The 22,682-nt window shown below is 41.2% G+C and overlaps 2 protein-coding genes across 5 annotated transcripts; one reads left to right on the top strand and one right to left on the bottom strand.

The window, feature by feature from the left end:
• The first annotated feature begins 12,938 nt into the window (after positions 1-12,938).
• LOC100283487 (uncharacterized) lies at positions 12,939-19,559 on the top strand. Of its 4 annotated transcripts, none has more exons than NM_001412548.1 (11): positions 12,972-13,533; positions 13,977-14,006; positions 14,371-14,515; positions 15,383-15,504; positions 16,438-16,512; positions 18,083-18,310; positions 18,398-18,442; positions 18,609-18,653; positions 18,746-18,775; positions 18,992-19,111; positions 19,199-19,559. In NM_001412548.1, exons 1-11 carry the CDS (start codon positions 13,306-13,308, stop codon positions 19,271-19,273), a joined length of 1,143 nt encoding a protein of 380 aa, NP_001399477.1. In that variant the 5' UTR covers positions 12,972-13,305; the 3' UTR covers positions 19,274-19,559. The 4 variants fall into 4 exon arrangements, with proteins under 4 accessions (XP_035823384.1, XP_008677478.1, NP_001399477.1 ...); NM_001156387.2 differs by having other exon boundaries at positions 19,183-19,559; XM_035967491.1 differs by lacking the exon at positions 18,746-18,775 and having other exon boundaries at positions 12,939-13,533; positions 19,199-19,527.
• Positions 19,560-20,768: 1,209 nt separating this feature from the next.
• LOC103643991 (two-component response regulator ORR41) lies at positions 20,769-22,349 on the bottom strand. Its single transcript, XM_008667175.3, has 4 exons — positions 21,983-22,349; positions 21,683-21,844; positions 21,390-21,509; positions 20,769-21,174 (listed from the first exon to the last, which is right to left on the bottom strand). Exons 1-4 carry the CDS (start codon positions 22,049-22,051, stop codon positions 21,121-21,123), a joined length of 405 nt encoding a protein of 134 aa, XP_008665397.1. The 5' UTR covers positions 22,052-22,349; the 3' UTR covers positions 20,769-21,120.
• Between the last annotated feature and the right edge of the window lie 333 nt (positions 22,350-22,682).

The following is a 22,682-nucleotide window of genomic DNA, read 5'->3' as shown; positions in this document are numbered from 1 at the left end:
TCCCCCTTTTGAACACAATAAGATACCAATTTGAAATTTTCAATTGAACTTATTTTAAAATTAGGGTGGTGGTGCGGTCCTTTTGCTTTGGGCTCTTACTTTCTCCCCCTTTGGCATGAATCGCCAAAAACGGAATCATTAGAGCCCTCTCTATAAGTTGTCTTCCCTTTTGGTAAATGATATATGAGTGAAAGATTATACCAACGTGGAGAGATAGTATGGAGTGATGGCGAAGGGTAGATAATACCAATAGAGTTGAGTGGAAGCCTTGTCTTCGCCGAAGACTCCATTTCCCTTTCAATCTACGACTTAGCATAGTAATATACTTGGAAACATATTAGTCGTAGTCATGGTACGGAAATATATGCATTTGTACCAAAATGAAAGAGATATGATCAAGAGATATGTCAATTAAGCATGATTATAGTTCTATATAATATAGATTTCTCCCCCTAAATATGTGCCTTGAGAGGAATACATATTTTGGCCTTAAATGCCAAGTGCACACAATTAGGTTAATGAGAACAAGTCTATATCATAGAGAAAGTGAAGTGCTTTGTGTCATAGTATATGTGTGATGCTCAAGACAGTTTATGCACTTATGAAAGCATGTTGCAAACATTTTAAGCATTTTCCTTTAAAGATTTCAAAGAGACTTAAGGACCATCCACCTTTGGAACAAAGGTAGCTTATCCTCGTTACAAGGTTAAGCTTTAAGATCTTTGACAATAGAACCACTTCATCTAGTTTTAGCAAAGATGCAATAATGCATGAGTGAAATTTTAAGAGGTTAAACTAGGTGTGAAGCAGGGATAAATGCAAAGAACATGCTTTCTCTCCCTTTTATACAAGATATGCAAAGAGTGTATATAAGAGGAAGATTTTAGGTACATATGTAAATGATAGGAATAAGTTTTACCCGTTTTGTACCTTTACTTGTAGACGCACTCTTCATTGTGCTTTCGTCCTTAGTCTTGTTTGCTTAGGACCTATGCTCAATGACAATGTGTGAAAATATTTTGCACAAGAGAGAGTTCTTACAACTAGTGATCCTTTTCTAAGTCATGGTTAACATATATTAAGTGGATCACAAATTGTATAAATGAATCATGAATTCTCCTTTTAACTTGGTGCATATCAAGAGAGGTATCGATTGGAAAGAATATGAGGCACTAAGTGTCATTTGATGTTATTCTATGATCAAACAAACAATGGATGCGATCAAGAGAGTAACATATAGGAATTAAGCTTAAAATAGGAGAATCCAATAAGCATGCTACTTTAGTAATGAGAGCAACAATCCTTGATAAAAGCAACATTATTTTAACAAGATAGATTGATGTGAAGTAGCATACTTCATGAGAAACACTATTCTCATGCAAGAGACTATATGAAATTACTAAGATAAAGCAATAGTCTCAACATAATCAAAATATAAGAATGAACTCCCCCTAAAGATATGCATCAAGAAATTGAAAGAATTGATTTTGATGCATTCACCTTTAAAGACACAAAGGAAGACCCATTACACACCTTGATCGAGGCTTATAAAATTTGCAATAATCAACTTAAGCCTGGTAATTCCATAATGAAAAGGATTTGGAATTCTTACAACCACACCATCGATTGTTGTGAAGACCTTATTGTCCAAGTAGGTGTTATTGTCCTTGATGTTCTTCCTTTTTCATTTGAGTGTCCTCCCTTTGTAGTTGTCTCTTTTTCCTTCCAAGCTCATTGAAAATACTCAAGAGAGATGTTAATAGCGCAAGGGAGTATATGATGAAAGATGATTATTTTAGATAATTAACATACATGATTCATCATCCACAAGTCATACAGACAAGAAGTAAAATCCTTAACATTTGTGCTTATTACTAAAAAGGAATATGCACTTTTTAACTATTTGATCAAACATAGGATTTTGCTTTTTCATATTGAATTTTATTAATTATTACTTAAAAGCAAGTCAATATGAGAATATTTATAGCAAAGGTATGAAATAGATTCTAATGGATAAGTGCATTTATGAGAATGTGATTGAATGCACATCAAGACAAATTTAGTACTCCAAAGAATCTATTCTTCAAGAATGATAATTTAGAGAGAATAACCATTGAAGGGAACTATATTAAAGAGATGAGTTCCCATACCTTTGCTTTTACCTTTCTTCCTTTTTGGTGAAGAGTACCCCTTGAGGCTTGTGGCTTTAACCTTGCACTTACTCTCTTGTAGATTTTCATAAGTAGACTCAAGAGAAATGTTAAAAGCAGCACAAGCACTAGTTTCCCTTTTTGTAATCATTTTGATAAGGAATGAAAAGTGGATTACTAAAGCATGGAAACTTTATAATATGAACTAGATTATTCCAATAAGTATGCTAAGTTTTAATTCATAAAACAAGCATGGTTAAATTCTTGATACTATGGGAATAAATCTAATCCATAACATGGAGAGCGATAAATGAAGAAGAATCATATCCAATTTAAGCAATAAAACATACAACATAAATTATTGGATTGATTTTTCTTGACATGATAAATTACGCATCCCTAAAGAGAAGTTTATTCCTATAAGTGAGACTACTTAAATTACTTAGATAAAAACATTAGTCTCACTTTTCTAGCTATAGAGAGAATTTTCCTTTTATAAGTGTCCTAAGTATTTGAATTCCTTACATGACACTTTATTCTTTTAAGAATATGAAATATCTCTCTATATCTAGAACAAGGCAATAATAGAATAATTAGTGTAAACCTTGCCATAGGAAATAGCAACAATTTTAAAGCATGTAGATTGTCATAATATAGAAATGAAGAATATGCAATCTACCATATGGGAGGAATTCCTTCAAAGAATGGTGACATAAATTTTAAAAACATCTTAGGTGCTTCCTTTTTCTATGTGACTACACAAGACACATAAGAAATGATGATTTAAGATACTTGCACTTAAGAATATAAATGTTACCATCCTTAGACTTTCCTCCATGTTGTAGGCTTTGATATTCCGCACATGATGATTCTTTATTTCCTACAACATTAATATCTTTCCGAGATGATATGAGTTTTGAATACAATAAATTGAAGTAACCTTGGGTCAATCTTGAATACGTAGATCATTTGAAGATTGATAGCTTGAGTCGATAAGAATTGAATTAACTCCCTCAAGCACCCCAAAGGTTCATACCATCTCCTTCTCCTACAAAGCTTGTCAAGCACATTTTGGTACCCATCGCTTGATGGGTCCATTAAGGTTAGTAAACAAAGATCTAGGAATCCAAGTGTCCTTTGTGCTAGCGCTTGGTAAACTCGTTACCTTTCTAGCACAAGTTGCAATCTTGGGTTGCCTAGTTATATATGAATCAAATGACAAGTTAGGAGTGGGATTTTTACCAATGGGACAATCTTTGCATTGATGTCCCTTCTTTCGGCATGTGTAGCATAGGCGTTTTCCAAATTTTGAAGATTTCTTCTTTCCTTGTTTGTTGCCTGCTACATGGTTAGTAAAAACTTTCTTTTCTAACCCTATGCCTTTTTGTTTTAAATGAGGACAAGATCTAAGCAAGTGTCCTTTCTTGAAGCATTTAAAACAAAATCTATCATCCTTGTTAATAATCAAGCCATTTTTAATGTAGGGACATGACCTAATCAAGTGCCCTTCTTCAAAGCAATCACTACACCTCTTAATGTGAAGTGTGGCTTGATCATTACCTTGGACGTTACCTTTTGTGGAGGCGTGGTTGAGGCTTTTGGAGGAAGTGTCGAATTTCATCTTTTGTTTCTTCCTCTTGGCAATCCTCAAATCCTTGACATTTTCTTCAAGGGATGTATTGCATGCCACGGTTGTTCCCGTCTCAAGCTTCTTCACCATGTGATCACGGTTATCTTGAGAAGGTTGGACAATGCATTTTCCTTTAAGTTGTGTCAAGCTCATCTTTAGCCTCTTATTTTCTTCTTTGAGCTTTTGATATGTATTATCATTTGTTCCTGCAAATTCTAGCTCAAAAGAAGATTTGCTTGTCGACGGACAACAAGCATTAGCACATGGTAATATAGTATCAATTTGAATATATGTGCATGAGTGAGGTTGTTGGGATTTTAAGTTTTCTATCACAACCTCATGAGCAATATTTAATATGATATGATCATCCATAAGATTTTCATGAGAACATAGAAGCATATCATATTTATCTTGAAAAGCTAGATTTTCAACTTTTAGCTTTTCTACTTGGTCCTTAAGCAAGGTATTCCTATTTACTAATTGAGCGATACAATGTAAAGCGTTATCTTGCTCAATTGAAATAGTTTCATACCTTTGGACCAAATCAACATGAGAGCACTTTAGCTCCTCATGTTCTTTAGTCAACTCGTCAAAGTGTAGCATTTTCATGGAGAGAATATCTTCTACCCTTTGACGAGCTTCGCTTTGCTCTCTTGCTCTTTCTAGAAGTTTGAGCATGACCGCCTTATCTTCTTGGCTTAGGCGAGCGTAGAGATGCACAAAGCTTCTTTCTTCCTCCTCATCCTCGTTTGTGCTTCCGCTATCATTTTCATTAGCCACACAACACATGTGGGAATCGAAATGGGAAGACAAACCTTTTGGAGAGGTGGATTCATCGTTTGGTCTCCATCGTTCATTTTCTCCTTCTTTCTTGCAAGGGTTAGTATCACAAAAACTCAAGGAAGTAGAGGCATCAAATGAACTATTATGTTTGGACTCATCAAACTTGATTTTAATTCTAGTCCAAATATCATGCGCATCGGGAATGGATTCGCCATAGTTTGATATGAAGGCACGATAATCTTCTTTGCTAAGAGAATTAGTTAAGATGTCAAGAGCTAGATAGTTTAAGCGATAACATCTTTGATCCTCCTCGGAATTAATTTTTCCATTAAAACTAGAGGGAAAAATACTCTTGTCAATAATTTGTTCTAATTGAGGATGTATGGTTCTAAAGGCATTTATCACACTAGTAGACCATGAATCATAATTAGAACAATCATCAAATAATATCTCAAGAGTTACCTCCTTTTGAGTTGCGTTCGTTGGAGGAGTCTTCTTGTACTTTTGGGATCTTCTACGAGCCATCACTTCGAGTTGTTAGACTCAAGATGAAGTGCCTAGCTTTGATACCAATTGAAAGTTGCCTAGAGGGGGGGGGGGTGAATAGGCGAAACCTGAAAATTACAACTTTATCCCCCAACTAGATCCCTTGATTAGTGGTTAGAACAAGATATACAAATATCGGAGAATAGAAACTAAGTTCTTGCTTTGAAAAGAGTATTACTAAATAATGCGGAAATGACAAATCAATACAACTAGTAAGTTATAGAATAACAAAGCAAGAAGCCTTAGATGAGAAGAGCACTAAGCCAAGTTCTTTCTTGCGAAATGTTACTTCACTAAATGAAATTAAACTTGAAGTAACACCCAAAGATATTAGCAAATAATGGTGCAAGAAAACTTAGAGCAAGGGGAAACAAACAAATCACAAGCAATAAACACAATGGACACGGGTGATTTGTTTTACCGAGGTTCGGCCCTCGAAGGCCTAGTCCCCGTTGAGGAGTCCACTTAAGGACGGGTCTTTTTCAACCCTTTCCCTCTCTCCCGATCACACAAGGATCGGCGAGCTCTTCTTCTTCTCAAGGATCACTCTCGATCCCACAAGGATCACCACACTCTTTGGTGTCTCTTGCTAGCTTTTACAAGCCTCCAACACTTTGGAGGAAGTTTGAAAGGGAGTCAAAACTCCACGTGCAAATGAACACAAAGATGTAGCTCACACTATCTCTCAATGAATCTCACAAGGCGCTAGGGCTAAACTTAATTGAGTAGCTCTCAATTGCTTGCTCTCTCTTTTGTGGCACTTGTGTTGGTTATAGTGGACTAAATCTTGTGTATAGGATGGATCAATGAATATATGTGGTTGGGAGGGCTTGAGTATGTCAACTAGGTGACTTGGAATGTTGCTTGAACTCCCACACCTTGAAGTGGCCGGTTGGGGTGGTATTTATAGCCACCATCCAATTTTGTAACCGTTGGAGAAGCTGCTGGCGATGGGCGCACCGGACAGTCCGGTGCACACCGGACATGTCCGGTGTGCCAGCCACGTCATCCTATCCGTTGAGATTGGAGCTGGTCGACCGTTGGAGGCTTTGTCCTCATGTGGCACCGGACAGTCCGGTGCAGCACCGGACAGTCCGGTGCCCCTCTGACTTCTGCTCTGACACTCTGAATTCAACTGTACGCTTTGCAGAGTCGACCGTTGCGCGCAGATGACCGTTGCTCCGCTGGCACACCGGACAGTCCGGTGTACACCGGACAGTCCGGTGAATTTTAGCGGAGCGACCTCCCACTTTCCCGAAGCTGGCCAGTTCGGAGCCGCTTCACTCTGGAGCACCGGACACTGTCCGGTGGTGCACCGGACAGTCCGGTGAATTATAGTGGGCTGCGCCTGAGAAACCCGAAGGTGAAGAGTTTGAAGGCAATCCTCCCTGGTGCACCGGACACGGTCCGGTGGTGCACCGGACACTGTCCGGTGGCACACCGGACAGTCCGGTGCGCCATACCAGGGAGCACTTTGGTTTCTCTTTGCTCCTTTCTTTTGAACCTTGTCTTGTTCTTTTTATTGGTTTTGAGTTGAATCTTTGGCACCTGTAGAACATGTAATCTAGAGCAAACTAATTAGTCCAATTGTTTGTGTTGGACATTCAACCACCAAAATCATTTAGGAAAAAGGTTTAAAGCCTATTTCCCTTTCATCCGCCCTGCATAGACGCAGCTCTGAGCTTCGCGCCTCCGCCCTGCTCTGAGCGCCTTCAGGTTCGTCGTTCGCATGATGTTGAGAATGTTGCTTGTTGAAGGACATGTATGTTTGAATTTTATTCAATTTTAAGTTGTGTATGATGTTAAATTGCAAAGAAATTTGATTAATTATGTTATTCAATTGTTGAAAATGGTTTTATCATATCTGATGGATATCCTATGGATATCCGAAATCCGATGGACATGGATGTGGATATGAATTTCTACCCGTGGATATAGTCGTGAGCGGATATTATCTATGACCGTGGATATGATTGCGGGCAGATATTTTCAATATCCGATCCGAGTCCGACCCGTTGCCATTCCTAACTGTGTCATCTGCATATTGGATATGAGATATTCCTCGGGAAGGATGTCTAGTAGCACACCAGTAATATGACCATGGTCAACCCCAAACTCCAGCATAACACTCAGAGCATCTACTACTAGGTTAAACAAAAAAGACACTTAATCCCCTCAAGATTTTTAAGAAATTACTTCTTTCCAATTGACGTTAATACACACCTTGCCATTTCCCTAGGTCGCGTCTTTACACACGAAACATCAATTTTCTTTCGCTAGGTCCACATCCAGTTCTAGGTTGAAAAAAGAAGCAAAAGAGGTTGTGTCGCTCACAGTAGCACCATCTAGCCATGCTACGACTGTGTTTAGACCTGATCATGGGTCACCGACCCAGCCAACTCGACCCGACTGAAAAAATTCGGCTCGGTCTGACCCGATCAATACAACGGGTGGGTACGAGACATATTTTTTAACCCATAATAACTCACGGGTCGGGAACAGACCATGATTTTTAACCCAAAGCCAAAAACCCCGGATCCGAAGCCGAAAAACCTGACCCAGCACAATTTTGTTTGAGGTTTGGTGCTCCAAATATGAGGGAAATTTATGTAGAAAACTACACATTTGATCAAGATGTAGCAGACAAGCACTTGTTGTTCTACGTGAGTACCCTTTGAGTATGGTCGATGATGCTGGTTTCCAAAGATTCGTAAGTGAACTTCAACTACTATTGAAAATAGGATCACAATAATATATTTAAATAAACGACTTGTTTTGTTTTTCTATGCTATATCCAAGTGTTAGATCTTTTTTATGTTCATTGTTACATTTCATAAATGATATCATGGTGCACAATGAAGCGGAGAGGAATAAAGGAATTGATTACATGGCTGATATTGATTCAAGGGTGGCTATTATTACCACTTATTTACGAACATTAGATATTCAGAAGAGAGGCTATATGGACATTATAGCCCATTTCATTGACAAATCTTGGAATCTTCAAAATATTGCCATGAGGTAACATTGCGTTCCAGATCCGTTATACATATTTAAAAAATTATCATTTAATAGCTTGTTCTAGATCTTCATGCATGTATTACATTTGATATTTTGATGCCTATGTTGTCCAAGTAAATCTGATTGCATATATTGTTCCATATATAGGTTCATCTATGTGTTAGCTCCTCACACTGCTGAAGTAATCGGCGATAAACTCTATGAATCCTTGGTTGTTACATGTGTGTGTGTTGTGCTCAAATTATACCTCATCAAGATACGTGAGATCAGAATGAAAATTAGACAATGGTCGATGTGTGGCAATCCGATAATTGAAGCCATGTCGGTTATTATGGTAACCAAATTTTATAAGTATATGTCTGGTATTCGAGGACTCAGAGGCATTGCAATTACACTTGATCCCCTATTAAAGTTTAATAGATTTTGTTTGAGATTGTAGTTGTTTGATTGATGAGAGAATGAAGGGGCACCAGTGGCACATGCATCCTTCTTGGCGCCACTGCCCACCACGCTTGTGAGGCCTGAAGCCACAAGGACGCAAGCGAAGACCCCATTACCACCATCGTCACAACCGCTTAGGATTTTCGGATGCTCAAAGGTTTGAAACGTGTTCGAACAATTATTCAATCTAAACGAGGTCTAGCTATGTGATATATAGAAATCGTGGCCGTACATGGCGCTTAGGATTTTATGTTAAGTTTTTTTTGTACGTATGTATTTGTGATAGACTCAAATATGTTATATGTATTTTATTTTTATTTGATCTATTGTTTAGAGTATTAAAATAAATAGATGAGAGGAGATATAATCTCTATAAACGCAAAGGACGGACGGATATTTTCTTGTATCTAGAGTGCGCTTGGAAGGAATTTGCCCTGATAAATTTAGAGAAGAGTAGACTTTAGAGGCTGAGGCAGAGTATGCGTACCATATCTGTCCGTAGTGGAATCCATGCGCAGAGGTGTTGCTCTCAGAAAGCTGGAGCAGACGTACGTCCACTGGTACTCCTATACCAGGCTAGCTGTATCTGCTTTGTTCCCGTCACCGGATCTAGTAAGATCCACCGTCCTGTCTTATTAGGGCAGCGTGTTTGTAAAAAGAAAAAAGAAAACAGAATTATGGGGCGTGTTCGGCTGGCTGCAAGCCGACACTGTTGCAGCTGTTTGGATTGCTGCAGCTGCAATCCATAGAAAGAAAAATACTGTAGAAGCCGCAGCCGCAGCCGGATTGCAGCCGCAGCAAGCCGCAGCGAACAAGCTGATGGAAGCTTTGTTTACGAAAAACACGAGGACGTGACGTCACGTGACCATACTGGAGCATTCCTTTACCTTGCAAGGGACTGAAGGGAGGGGGTGTAATTTACCACTTGAAAAGGACTTGAAGACAGGAGGATTCTACAGCCTTCTGAAAAGACAAAGACCAAGGCGACCGCAGCGTAGCCAGGGCGGCCGAATTTTTTATATTTTAGCTCTTTTTTGGAAAAAATTCACGTTTGAACCTTAAAAAATTTTAATGTCATTTTTGGACCCTTTGCTCGGCGCCATAGCCAATGGCGCCGAGGTAACACAGCTCGGCGCCATAGGCTATGGCGCCGAGGTGCGTGTTACGCGACATGGAACCGAGCTCGGCGCCATAGATCTTGGCGCCGAGCTTTGTTATGTACACAAAACTTGTCTAGCTTAGTTGGTAGAGCTCAAGGCTTTTAACCTTGTGGTTGTGGGTTCAAGCCCCATGATAGACATGTTTTCATACTTTTTTTTTGTCTTTGACACTGATTTTTTTTGTTGCCCAGATTTTTTGTTTATGTCGCTGATTTGTCCGTCTAGATTTATTTCTTATCCAGATTTTTTGTTTTTGTGACTGATTTATTTATCCGTCCATATTTTTTTCGTTTATTAAGCTTAAGGAAACGTACTTAAATTGGTTAGCGGCCACCAGTTTAGCTATGGTGCATCGTGGTTTTTTTCGTTTATGCCGCTGATTTGTCCGTCCAAATTTATTTCTCATCTTGATTTGTTTTTGCTTTTGCGACTGATTTGTTTATTACATTTTGTTTAATAGTACTGAATAATCTGTCTGGCCCTTGGTGCATTGTAAACCCCACATGCTTAAGCTTGATTCCGTCCTCTCGCTAATTACAAGTGATTTTAAACATTAAATAATATACTAAAAACTGAAGTACACCATTTAAAATATTAAAAATATTTATATCATAAACAAATGATTGTGTTAATCTTACATTAGTAGTGATGTACAATGATAAATTTTAATTAATATTAAAAAGTATAATTTCGAATACATTAGATTATTGGAGTTTTAGAGTCCAAAATATAAATATACTTAATAAACAAAAAGATTATAATTAGAGTCCAAAATATAAATATACAAGGTATAAATAAACAGTGACTTGATGATTTTATAAAGTACTTTGTACTTTCATAGGGTGGGTTACTTATGTGCATGGTACTTGCGTCACGCAGTTTGAATAAACAAAAACAAAAAATATCTAGATGAATAAATAAATCGGTCACAAAAACAAAAAAACTAGATGAAAAATAAATCTGGACGGACAAATCAGCGACATAAACGAAAAATATAGACAACAAAAAAACAAATTAGTGATAAAAAAATACGTCCACGATGGAGCTTGAACCCACAACCTTAAAGTTAAAAGTCTTGCACTCTACCGACTGAGCTAGACATACTTTGCTATTACATATCCGAGCTCGGCGCCATAGATCTTGGCGCCGAGCTCGGTACCACGTTGGCGCCACGTCGTTCAGGTTGGGCCAGCGTAGCACGCACCTCGGCGCCATAGCCTATGGCGCCGAGCTGTGTTACCTCGGCGCCATTGGCTAGGGCTGGAAACGAGCCGAGCCGAGCCTGGCTCGGCTCGGCTCGGTGAGGCTCGGTGGAATAGCGAGCCGAGCCAGGCTCGGCTCGGTCACTTAGCGAGCTCGGTAACGAGGCTCGGCTCGGCTCGATATAGGCTCGCGAGCCGGCTCGGCTCGGCTCGCGAGCCTGTACACTCAAGTACTCAACAACAGTAAATATAGTCATTAACTCAAATTTGAAGCATAATATGTTCCATATAATAAAAAATATATCCCGACACTCTAGTTCCTTGTGAGTTGTGACCAAAACAGCACACTTACACATTGGTCAACGGAGATACGAGTAAGAAGTAGTTTGGACCGAGCCTCGAGCCGGCTCGCGAGCCTCACCGAGCCGGCTCGGCTCGGCTCGTTAGTGTAGCGAGCCACGGAATTAGGCTCGGCTCGGGCTCGTTTAGGCTCGCGAGCCTCACCGAGCCGAGCCGAGCCTGATCGAGCCCGAGCCGGCTCGCGAGCCTCGAGCTTTTTTTTCCAGCCCTACCATTGGCTATGGCGCCGAGCAAAGGGTCCAAAAACGACATTAAAATTTTCTAAGGTCCAAACGTGAATTTTTTTCCGAGGAAGGGCTAAAATATAAAAAATTCGGCCAGGGCGGGGTGACAAAATCAAACACATTCGTGATCGATAGATAGCACACACGTACGATTTTCTGTCTGCAATCCTGCGGATTCACAGATAAAGCCGTCGCATGCATCGCATCCCCTATCTGATCGTTAAAGCCTGAAGCCGCGCAGGCGTGAACCGTGAACCACTGATCCAACACGAGACGAGTACAGGACGCGGTGACGCGCGCGGGCAAGCACACTGCACATCTAGCGCTAGCGGGTGTTTCTGGTCCGGCGGCTACGAAGAAAAGAAATATGCCCCGGGGTGGCGTACGCTCGGCCCGCGCCACGCGCCTGCTTGTCGAGAAAAGCGTGGACCAACCAACTGGGTCGGCTTCGGCCTTGGGCGCGTGGGCATCTCATTCGGTTCCGGGGGCAGGCCGGCAGGCCCCACGGGCGATCCGCGTCACCGCAGCTCGGCGTGTCGTGCCATGCGCCCTCCCCCTCCTCGACCCGTTGACTAGCGCAGCTCACGCGAGCAACCGCGGACCGCCCAACGCCAATGTTTCTGTAATGTTCCACGCAACTTTACATGATATTACGACGACAACCCTCGCAGTTCCATCCCGTAGTGAATGCTTGTTTATATGCATGCTTTGCAAGCAAGGCAGCAGCCAGCGGGCGTATACAGTGTTTAGCCATCACCCAGGACTGGTCATGTTCGCAACCGGTTGACGGGCTACAATCCGTGGAGGATTTGTTTATAGTTTTATTAAACATGTTCCTTCATCGAATTTAGGTTATTTCCCGGTATATGTGGTTGTGATACTCATTTACTACATGTTATGTGTGATAGAAATTTGGTTAGCGAGAGTGGTTAGCCAAATTTGGCTCTAGAGAGCCAATTTAGCGAGTTGGATGACTAGTCTCTCGAACAATTATTTTACTGTTAAATAACTAAAATTTGGTCAAACGAGTCATTTAGTTAGTTTCTTAGAGATGCTCTTAGTAAGCCTTTTAGAGCATCTCCAAAAGACTCTTTATTTCTAACTCTCTATTTTACTCTTTATTTGTCTCTCCATAGATATTAAACTATACATATATAACATCTCATTCTAACATACTCTCCAACATAAAGTTAGCTTGACTAGCAAGAGAGTTAATTTAGAGAGCCGAATATCTTAACAAGTTAAATAACTAGTCTCTTGAAGAGCTATTATAGTATTATTAAGTAGCTAAAATTTAGATTGATAAGATGCTCTAAGACTTAGATTTGGAAAGTTAAACAGTCGCTCGTTTATAAACATCCCCGTCAATTCATAAAATCATTGATTATATGCTGCACAAGAGCTTAATTTAAGCACCGCCAGCATAACTACGATTCCTTTCATCCCGCACCGTTAACAGACTGATTGCTCCTGCTCGTATTCGTAGATCCACCCACCCATCGCTCGAACACACAGAACCCTACAGTACAGCAAGAGATCGAGCAGCCACGCCCACGCTTCTCTCCTCTCCTCTGAAACTATCCTACTATCGTACTTTCCTTTTTTTGTTCCCTTCTCTTTCTCTCTCTCCCGTCGTCGCCATTTATCACTCCTTCCTCGTCGAAAATCTTCTGTCGTAATAAAGGGGTCATCCGTCCACCGTCCACGTGGGCGGCGGTTGCGGCTACGGCGGCGGCGGCGGCGGCGTCAGCGGGCGCCGGAGATGTGAGAGCCTCCGTGCCGTTGGAGATGGCTGCGGCGGGGGCAGGGACCGGGAGCGAGGGGAAGAAGCGGGGCGCGTCGCGGAGCTGGATCCTGCTCGACGCGGCCGGGGAGGAGCAGCTGCTGGACGCCGATAAGTACGCCATCATGCGCCGCGTCGACATCAACGCGCGCGACCTCCGCATCCTCGACCCGCTGCTATCCTACCCCTCCACAATCCTCGGGCGCGAGCGTGCCATCGTCCTCAATCTCGAGGTGCCCCTCCCCTCCCCGATCCCGTCCGCCTTCGCCAGTTCAATTGTGTCGTTTTTTGTTCGGTGGGTGGCGTGGGAGGAGGAATCACGGAGCAGCGTCTGCGGGGCTGGTTTCCTGTGATTTCTCAATTTCGCTTTCCCCTTGCGGATTTTCGGGTGGTATGCGTTGTTTGTGGCTAGATATGGTGCTGCGAACAGAGTGATTAGAACCAAATTCTTGTTAGGAGGAACTGATTTATCCCGTAGTCGCGGGTGATTTTTTTCTTTCTTTATGATTATGCTCCTAAGGAGGATTCTGTTGGATCGTGCTGTTCTGCTTTCACAGTAAAGGGTCCTGAGTACTTGATACACCTGCTTCATCATCTGGAAAAAGAAGTAAAGGAGATTTCTAACGAGTTACGTTTTTTTTTCTTTTGATGGAATCTTCGTCGGTGGCTCGAGCAGCATATAAAGGCGATCATCACTTCCAACGAGGTGAATTTCACTGCTTACTGTTTCCTCCTTCCGATTGTTTAGCTGCTAGGAGCTTTCAAGTCGTTTCCTTCCATAATTTAGAGTAATCACAGATCTCTGCAGGTTATATAAGCAACTTCACTTAAGCAAACTTGGATGATTAGTTGTCTGTATAAAATTTTGAAGAGAAAATATTTTTTTCCCTGAATACAAGCTTCATTATGCCCTCGAATTCTCCATTTTAAGTAGCAGCTCGCTGTAATAGTTCTCAGGTCCTGCTGATATAAAATAATTGGAAAGCCATAGTTTATTTGATTGAATTCAGGATCTTCTATTTCGCGTTCTTAGCTGTCACTAATTTGGTTATTCACATGGCTTGGCTCAGGTTCTGCTTAGGGATCCTTCTGATGAGAATGTAATCCCTGTAGTAGAGGAGCTCCATAGGCGGTTAGCACCATCGAGTGCTACTCAGCATGATGGAAAAGAGAACTTAAGTGGCCAGCATGATGTAGAAGGGGCAGAAGAAGATGGTAAGTTGGGCTCTGCTATTAATTTTTTTTAATCAACTGCTTATGGTAAAAGGGCACTAATATATTTGTGTAATGTTCATTTGGTTACATTGTTTGGCATTTGTCCCTCTTGTATGCCCAAGAAAATTGGAACACACAGCAAACAAGCTAGTAAATGTTTGTAGATCCATAAAAGTATACAAGAAAGAAATGGACCTAATGTTTTGATTGAGATATGGTCACACCATTTTGTTTCTTTCTCTCTCTCTTTTTAATTTATGTCCTTACCATGGGACATTCCTTTTGGGAAAATATGTCATGTTAGTCCAAGGTATATATCCATGGCACTTAACTTTGATATCTGATGCCCTTGGGTATCCTTGCACTTGTCCAATAATGTTATATGACTCTGCAATTTAAATTATGTTTATTTAACTTCCCTTATGAGCTTTGAATAAATGAGCTTAACTTGAGATGTTCGAGCTATGAATTGCTTGTGACGTGTGTGCCTGTCCATCCCTTTTCTTTTCTCTATCAAAGACGATAATTATGTAGCCAGAGCACAACAACATATTTCTAAGTATTGTACCAAATCAATACTTGGTATATATATGAACCTTTGTGATTCATTTTTCTACGCTATTCCTAGATTGTTTTAACTTTTCTATTATATGAAACAAACTATAATTGGCATGCCATTTGCAGCCGGATCCTCCTGTTTCAATTGACTTGCAAACAATATATATGCGGTCATGCTAGATGAAAAGTATAACAAAGCCCTCGCCATTGTTTCACATATATTTGTTATTTTGTTTCTCTTGGTGGATTCCCACAATAGCTATGTACAGTTCATTAACATCCTTCTATCTGATTTCATGAACTTCACAGAATCTCCTTTTGAGTTCCGTGCATTGGAGGTTACTCTGGAAGCAATCTGCAGTTTCCTTGATGCACGCACTACTGAGCTTGAGACCGATGCTTACCCAGCTTTGGATGAGTTGACATCCAAGGTGAGTGGATGTGCTTGTATACTGTGTTTCATTAGTATGCATTTGATTTGAACATCCTAGTGTGTTTTAATAAAGCAAAAATATAGGGGTAAGGCTTGCCTCGGTCATTACTTCCCTAGACCACTCTTGTGAGTCATTACTTCCCTAGACCACTCTTGTGTGAGCCACCAACACTAGGTCTGTCCTTAGTGTGTTTTAATAAAGTGTGAGCATCCTAGAAACATGATTTGAGTTAAGTTAAATAACATTCAAAAGACGTGCTAATTGCATAATGCAGAAATATGCTACTTTACTCTTTTTTCACGATTGAATATATATATATATATACATATATATTTGAATATTCGATAACTAATCATGCACAATCACATTTTAGTTGCTTATGTGTAGGGAACTTGGTATAGTTATCATGATTCAGTAGAAATTGCTACACAGTATTACGATGAAAGATTGCAATACCGTTTACCTTTATTTTTATTTATCCTACCTCCTTTATGGTACTATATTTTTGCATCAATTTAGTAGCAATCAAATTGACATGCTGGTTTGCAAGTAAGGTAAAAAATACTAACACCTTTAATTTTGTGAGCATGCTTGTATGAAAACATAAGCTATAGTATATATCATGATTGTGGAACACATTTTTCAATCCAGTCTATCAGATGATCTGCTGTATGGTTAAGCTTCATTCAGTTCCAACATAATATTAGCTATGTTGCATGAAGGGCCCTAGAATAAACTAAATTTGTATTGGTAAGCAGTATTAGCAAAGCCCACAGATCTGTCTCCTTGCCAACATCATATATTTCCAACTTTCCATACACCCATGAAGGCATGTCAGGCTAAGATCTTTCTAATTCCTTGTTACACCATCTTCTTACATTCTGTGTAGCAATTTCTCCATATTAAGCCAAGTTGTTGTGGACATCGCAGATCAGCAGCCGCAACTTGGATAGGGTACGTAAGTTAAAAAGCGGGATGACAAGATTGACCGCAAGGGTTCAGAAGGTCTGGTTCCTGTTTGTCATACCTCTTTTGGTTTGTTACCTGATACTTCTCTCTACAGTTCTTTTAGGTCCCGTTTGTTTCGTTGGAATTTAATTCCATTTTAATAATTATAATTTAGACAAAACTAATTAAGTTCATATATTTATATATGTAATATATTTGTATATTATTTTAAATCATGTGAGAGAGATAGTTAAATACTACATTCATGTTATAACGAATCAAGTAGAAGAGTGTGCTATAAGTTGTACATCGGAAAAATAACATGTAAATCTATAGAATCAATTTTCATCTCTCACCCCCATGAATTTGAGATAGGCTTATATGATAACTTTGGAAAGTGGTGGAATGTCACATTCTAAAAAATAGCTTATTTCGATAGTAAGATTCCAATTCCTTAAAATCAAAGGAAACAAACGGGGCCTTAGGGATATTTTTCTTTAGAATGTGGATAATTTCTGTTGTTCACTGTGTTCTGAATGTTAGTTCTGATCATGAGCATGCCACTATAAGAGGCTAGATAGTTGTGACACAAAGTGCTCTCTCTTTTTGGCATTTTGGGATTGACATGCCTACAATTGACTTTAGGGGTATGTTTTTTCCCTACTCCCTCAGTTCCAAATTATAAAGCATTTCAACTTTTTTAGAGAGTCGAAGCATCTCAAGTTTGACCATAACCATAGATAGCATTATAAAGATTTATGACATCAAATAGGTATACTTTAAAAATACAGTTAATAAAAATTCTAAAGATACTTATTTGGCATCATAAATGTTACTATTTTATTATATAAGTTTGGTCAAATTTGAGATGCTTTGACTCCCCAAGAAAGTTCGAATGACTAATAATTTGGGATGGAGATTGAATTGATTCATTTCAATAATAGAAGTTAACATGTAGATGTTAGTTAATTAGTTATCATGAAAGTAACTTGCTTTGAATTATCTTAGTATTATACTACTACCTCCATTTTTATTTATTTGACGCCACTTAGTGCAATGTTGTACTAACCAGCGACAAATAAAAACAAACGGAGGGAGTATATTGTTTGACTTAAAATGCTTAATGGGATTTAATCTTTTTGTTTCCTGAAAAAGTCTTTAAAACTGAACCAACAGAAATTGGTTGAGCCATCTGAAGATGTTCACAATGTAGCCATGTATGAGCTAATTGTTTGTGATGTATACTTTCTATTGATGTGTTAGGTATATTTTCATCTGTACCGCCATTTGAGGTGCACTTTTCATTTATACCGTCAGTCCGTGTCAATGATGTGTCGGACCAGCCCCCACATGTAATTGACTAACTAATTATGTTGGTAGTATACATGAAAAGTGCCTCCCAAGTGATGGTATGAATAAAAAATCCCCTTAGAGCTGATTTGGTGACCAGGGATCACGGAAGGATTGGAGGGGATTGAGGAGAATGATCCCCTTGTCACCAAATCAACCCCTAGTGTAGTAGTGTTATTTTATTTCATGACATTAGTATTCTTGGTGAATAGTGATAGACTACTAGCACCGTTTCTCTTCGTGGTTTAGGAATCACAAACTGTTCTCTGTTTGCCAGGTGAGAGATGAGCTTGAACAATTATTGGATGACGACGATGACATGGCTGATCTTTATTTGTCTAGAAAGTTGGCTGGGGCATCTTCCCCTGTCAGTGGTTCTGGTGGACCAAATTGGTTCCCTGCCTCCCCAACTATTGGTTCAAAAATATCAAGAGCAAGCAGAGCCAGTGCAGCTACTGTGCATGGAAATGAGAATGATGTTGAAGAGCTAGAGATGTTGCTGGAGGTTTGTATTTTGTTTCTTTACCTGACGGACATAACCTATCAGTTGTCATTGTCTTGGTTGAGTATTTAAAGCTATTATAATCTGCAGGCATATTTCATGCAAGTTGATGGCACATTAAACAAATTGACAACGGTAAGTTGGCACAGCTGATTTTAAGTTTTACAGCATCACAATAAACTAGCAAAGCCTGCCCTTATGTTGCTGTTCACATGGGTATTTTTTAAATTCTAATGTTGTAAGAGAAATTTTAGGGTTTAGCTCTGTGTTGACGTTGTATTTGTTTGTGACACCTTTTCAGTTGAGAGAGTACATCGATGACACGGAAGATTACATCAATATCCAGGTAATGTTGCGCCATATAGATGCATACTGCCTTTTATTTTTCGACCATTCAGTTTCTAAATACATTTTGGTTTTTCTTCTTTCGCAATGCAGCTTGATAACCACCGTAATCAGTTGATTCAGGTATAATTTACAATAATCTGGATCTCATCTTGTCCCTGCTAGAGATGTAGAAATTTCAGAACTACAGATTGATTTTAGTCACTTTCAGTAGTTGATGTGTAATCACTTGGTGCTGAATGTGCATTCCATATGATATCACCCAAGCAGAGTCCTGAGTAATACTTGTTGCAATTTTGCACTCTTAAGGATAACATATTTTTCGTTTGGTCCCTGCAGCTAGAGTTATTCTTGAGTTCTGGTACCGTCTGTCTGTCGCTGTACTCATTAGTTGCTGGAGTCTTTGGTATGAATATTCCGTATACCTGGAATGACGGCCACGGATACATCTTCAAATGGGTAGGTTTCTGCTCGCAACACGACAAATATAATGATGCGTTGCTTTGTGTAACTTGATCCTCCCTTCACAGGTGGTTCTTGTATCAGGGCTTTTTTGTGCCTTTATATTTGTCTCCATTGTTGCTTACGCACGACACAAGGGGCTCGTCGGATCCTGAATAGCTGAAATAACCGCGTACTTGCTTCCCTCAACTGTAAATTTGAGCCAGTGAGCATCGACTTTGCGGGGTGATTCATCTGTTGTACCAAATTCGGTAGTATCAAATTGGGGATGTTGAATAGGAACTGTAATAGGAAAAAGTTAATGCAAAAGAAATATGTTATGATTGCCCCCGGTTTTATAAAGTTTGCACCGAAAGATTCAAACAAATATGTTATTAACCAGGTGCCTCTTTCTGAAATGATTTTCATAGCTATGCACAAGTCCATGCATCATCTTTTTTTTTTTGAAATTTTGCCTGCATTATCTTTGAATTTTCGTTTAGTACGTGTTAGCAGAGCTCACTTAAACAGTTAAACTTCATTTTATATGCACTTGTGTCTATTACGAGACGTTTTTTCTGAACATCTTTACTTCTGCTTCCGCATGCTGTATATTTCGTAATGCTGAAACTCCATTTTCCTTGTGGAATTTAAATCCTTGCCCGTTACATTTTTGAAATAGATGGCACCATCAAACGAGACAATGTATTCTCTTGACTTCTTGAGGTTGGAGGTCTTCCACACGGATAAGGTATTTGATGGGCACAAAAAGCCATACCTATACTCACTAGAGAAAAAATGCTCCATACTCACTATCCATTATAAGAATAATATTACATCATATGCATATCCACCAAGGGTAGCGGATACCTATCGGACATACATACACGCTAACTTTAAAGTAGGCAGGATCATTTTAAATTACAAAAGTAAGTACTAATTAATATTAAAAGATGTTAAAATAACATATTTTTTGTGCTAGTATGACAAATTTATCAAAACTAACATAATTTTATTACAAGATCAACAACATTTAGGATTAAATGGCAACACCATACAAGCCCATGTATGAGAGAGAATAAGTCACTTAGTCCGAACATACATGTCATATGTTAGCGGGGTTTCTATCTGAGTAGCGGGTATAGGGCAAGAGGGAACGTGTCTATGTCCACCATACCTGATGGGTATAATAAATGACTCAATAAAATATCTTGAGTATCAAAATTCGTCATACTCGTGCCCTAATAAAGTTTTTACCCACCAGATATCGGGTATCCATTGTTATCCCTAGGTAGAAAACATCTAGGGGTCCTTTGGCATGGTTCTTTGGGTGACTCTGGCTCATTGTGAAGCCTTGCCAAACAGTCATGAAAAGCGGTTTCTCGTTGAGAGTCTTTAAAGAGATGGAGCCATTTTCTTGTTGGAAGTTAGAGCACCAAAAACTAGCTTCTACCGACTCCTACTAAAATTCATCAAAGGTGTGTTTGGTTGATGAGCGGAAAAGAATGAAGCGGCTCTATTTCTATTTTCTGTATGTTTGTTTTCAACAAAAGAGGAGGGGTTCCTGGAGTCTATATATAAATATGCCTCTTATATATATACAACTAAATAAATGAGACATAAGCACTATGCACATTTTCCTCATACACTATTCAGAAAACACAAGCGAAGCTGATTTGCCAAATAAATTGCAATATGGCTCTAACTACTTTAGAGAAATCAGATCTATAGCTGTTTTCAGAGGAGACGGTCCTAACAAAGAGGGCCTTGTTGTCATGTGATGCCAATACCAACCAACGTACAGATTACAGAGCGGGTGTGAATTATATGCGAGAAGGATAACACGAGCTGATATAAGGCCCAAGGTCCATAGTGGAAGAAAGCCCACCCGATTCTTCGAGACCCTTTATTTATCCACTCATTGAGATTTGCACCCAAACAGAGAGCAAAGTGGAGATTGTATTTGCCAATTTGGCAACCAAAAAAAAAAACCCGGATGAACTTCTCCTTGGACAGCAAATAGAGAGCTAAGCGAGATGGAACTTGGTAAGGATACGGACGAGCTTCTCCTTGGACAGAGGCTGCAAACACAGGTACAGAGGTTATCAGAAAATGATCACCGAGTCTTCTTTGAAGGAATAATCATTTATCAGAGCCGCTCAAACCTCAAACTACACCGCCCAACTATCCCCTTCTCTGTTTCTTTTTTATTATTTTTTTGATTCAAGAATGTAGCCGCCTGTCTGTCTTCTCGACAAGAACGAAACAGAGTGGCGTCAGTGCGTCAGTGTGTTACCTTGGGGGTGAAGTCGTCGGCCCCGGCCTTGATGAACGCGTCGACGTCTGGCGGGAGGGTGTCGCTGGACAGCCCGACGATCGGCGTTGTCACGCCCATCGCCCTAATCTGCCGCGTCGCCTGCGCGCACGCAAGCACGCACGCCCGCCGACGCCGGCGGGCGGGCAGAGCGAGAGAGTCAGTTCTCGGCGCAGCAGTTAAATGGCAAAGCGCACGCGCTGCAGTTAGCGGGGCAATCGACCGATGTGAATCGCGGGTTAGGGTTTCGCGCTCACGCATACGGCATGCCGCACCTCGTGGCCGTCCATGACGGGCATCTTCCAGTCGGTGATGATGAGGTCGTAGGCGGCGGCGGCGCCGCCATCCCGCACGCGCCGCACCGCCTCGGCGCCCGTCCCCGCCTCGTGCAGCTCCACGCCGCCGCAGGCCGACCTCAGCAGCGCCCTCGCCAGAACCTGCGGCAGCCAGCCAGCCAGCCAGCACACAAACAGGCGTTGCATTGCACGCTGGGGGAATTCGAACGTATATATAGAAACATCGAGTTCGCGCGCGGAACAGGACGCGTGGACGCGCACTGCGCAGCGCGGACGTACCCTGTGGATCTCCTCGTCCTCGACGAGGAGGACCCTGATCACCTTGCGCTCCGCCGCCGCGCCAGCCATTGGAGGACGGACGCTCGACGCCTTGACCAGACCAGAGAGCGCAACGCCCCGGCCCAATCAAGTGCGATGCGGTGGCACCGTGGCAGTTAGTAGGCCGGGCGGGAGACGGCAGCAGCACAGGCGTTTTAAGTGGCCGGCAGATGGTGGCTATGGCTCTGCCGGGACAAGAAACGTTGCACGTAGACAGGCTCATGGCTGCCTGCCGCCTCTACGCAATCTATACCGGCCGAGCCCCGGCTCGTTTCGGCAAAGCCGTGAAGGGCTCCATGTGCTCACACACACGACTCCGATTCCGTGCTCGCCGTCGCGCTGTGGGCGTGCGTGTGGTTCCCAGTGTCCGTCCTGGGACACGGTATGTAGGATGCGCCCGATCGATCAATGGATGCGACGCGAGCTGGGCGTTCCAAACCACACGCGACATGGCGGGGTTACCGCGATCGGCAAGCGCTACCGCCTTTGGGTGGGGACTGCGGACTGCCGATCCAAGCGGCGGATCACCGTGCTCGGCTGTTTGCCTGCCCGGACAGATGCTAAATCTGGCGGTACCCCTGGGATGCGCGAATAATTGGGCGGCCTGCCTGCTCCGCTCCGCGTCTGCCTCGGCCTTGATCCGAGTCCGACGGCGGCGGCG

The sequence above is a fragment of the Zea mays genome, chromosome 1, assembly GCF_902167145.1.
Source record: "Zea mays cultivar B73 chromosome 1, Zm-B73-REFERENCE-NAM-5.0, whole genome shotgun sequence".
Lineage (NCBI taxonomy): Eukaryota > Viridiplantae > Streptophyta > Magnoliopsida > Poales > Poaceae > Zea > Zea mays.
This window is presented reverse-complemented; position numbering and strand designations above follow the sequence as displayed.

Coding starts and splice junctions, on each gene's coding strand:
- LOC100283487 (NM_001156387.2), top strand. CDS start 13,306: ATGGCTGCGGCGGGGGCAGGGACCGGGAGCGAGGGGAAGAAGCGGGGC. Junction 16,513..18,082: donor TGACCGCAAGGGTTCAGAAG/GTCTGGTTCCTG, acceptor TCTGTTTGCCAG/GTGAGAGATGAGCTTGAACA. Junction 18,776..18,991: donor ACCGTAATCAGTTGATTCAG/GTATAATTTACA, acceptor TGGTCCCTGCAG/CTAGAGTTATTCTTGAGTTC.
- LOC103643991 (XM_008667175.3), bottom strand. CDS start 22,051: ATGGCTGGCGCGGCGGCGGAGCGCAAGGTGATCAGGGTCCTCCTCGTC. Junction 21,845..21,982: donor AGGACGAGGAGATCCACAGG/GTACGTCCGCGC, acceptor TGGCTGCCGCAG/GTTCTGGCGAGGGCGCTGCT. Junction 21,510..21,682: donor CCGTCATGGACGGCCACGAG/GTGCGGCATGCC, acceptor GCGTGCGCGCAG/GCGACGCGGCAGATTAGGGC.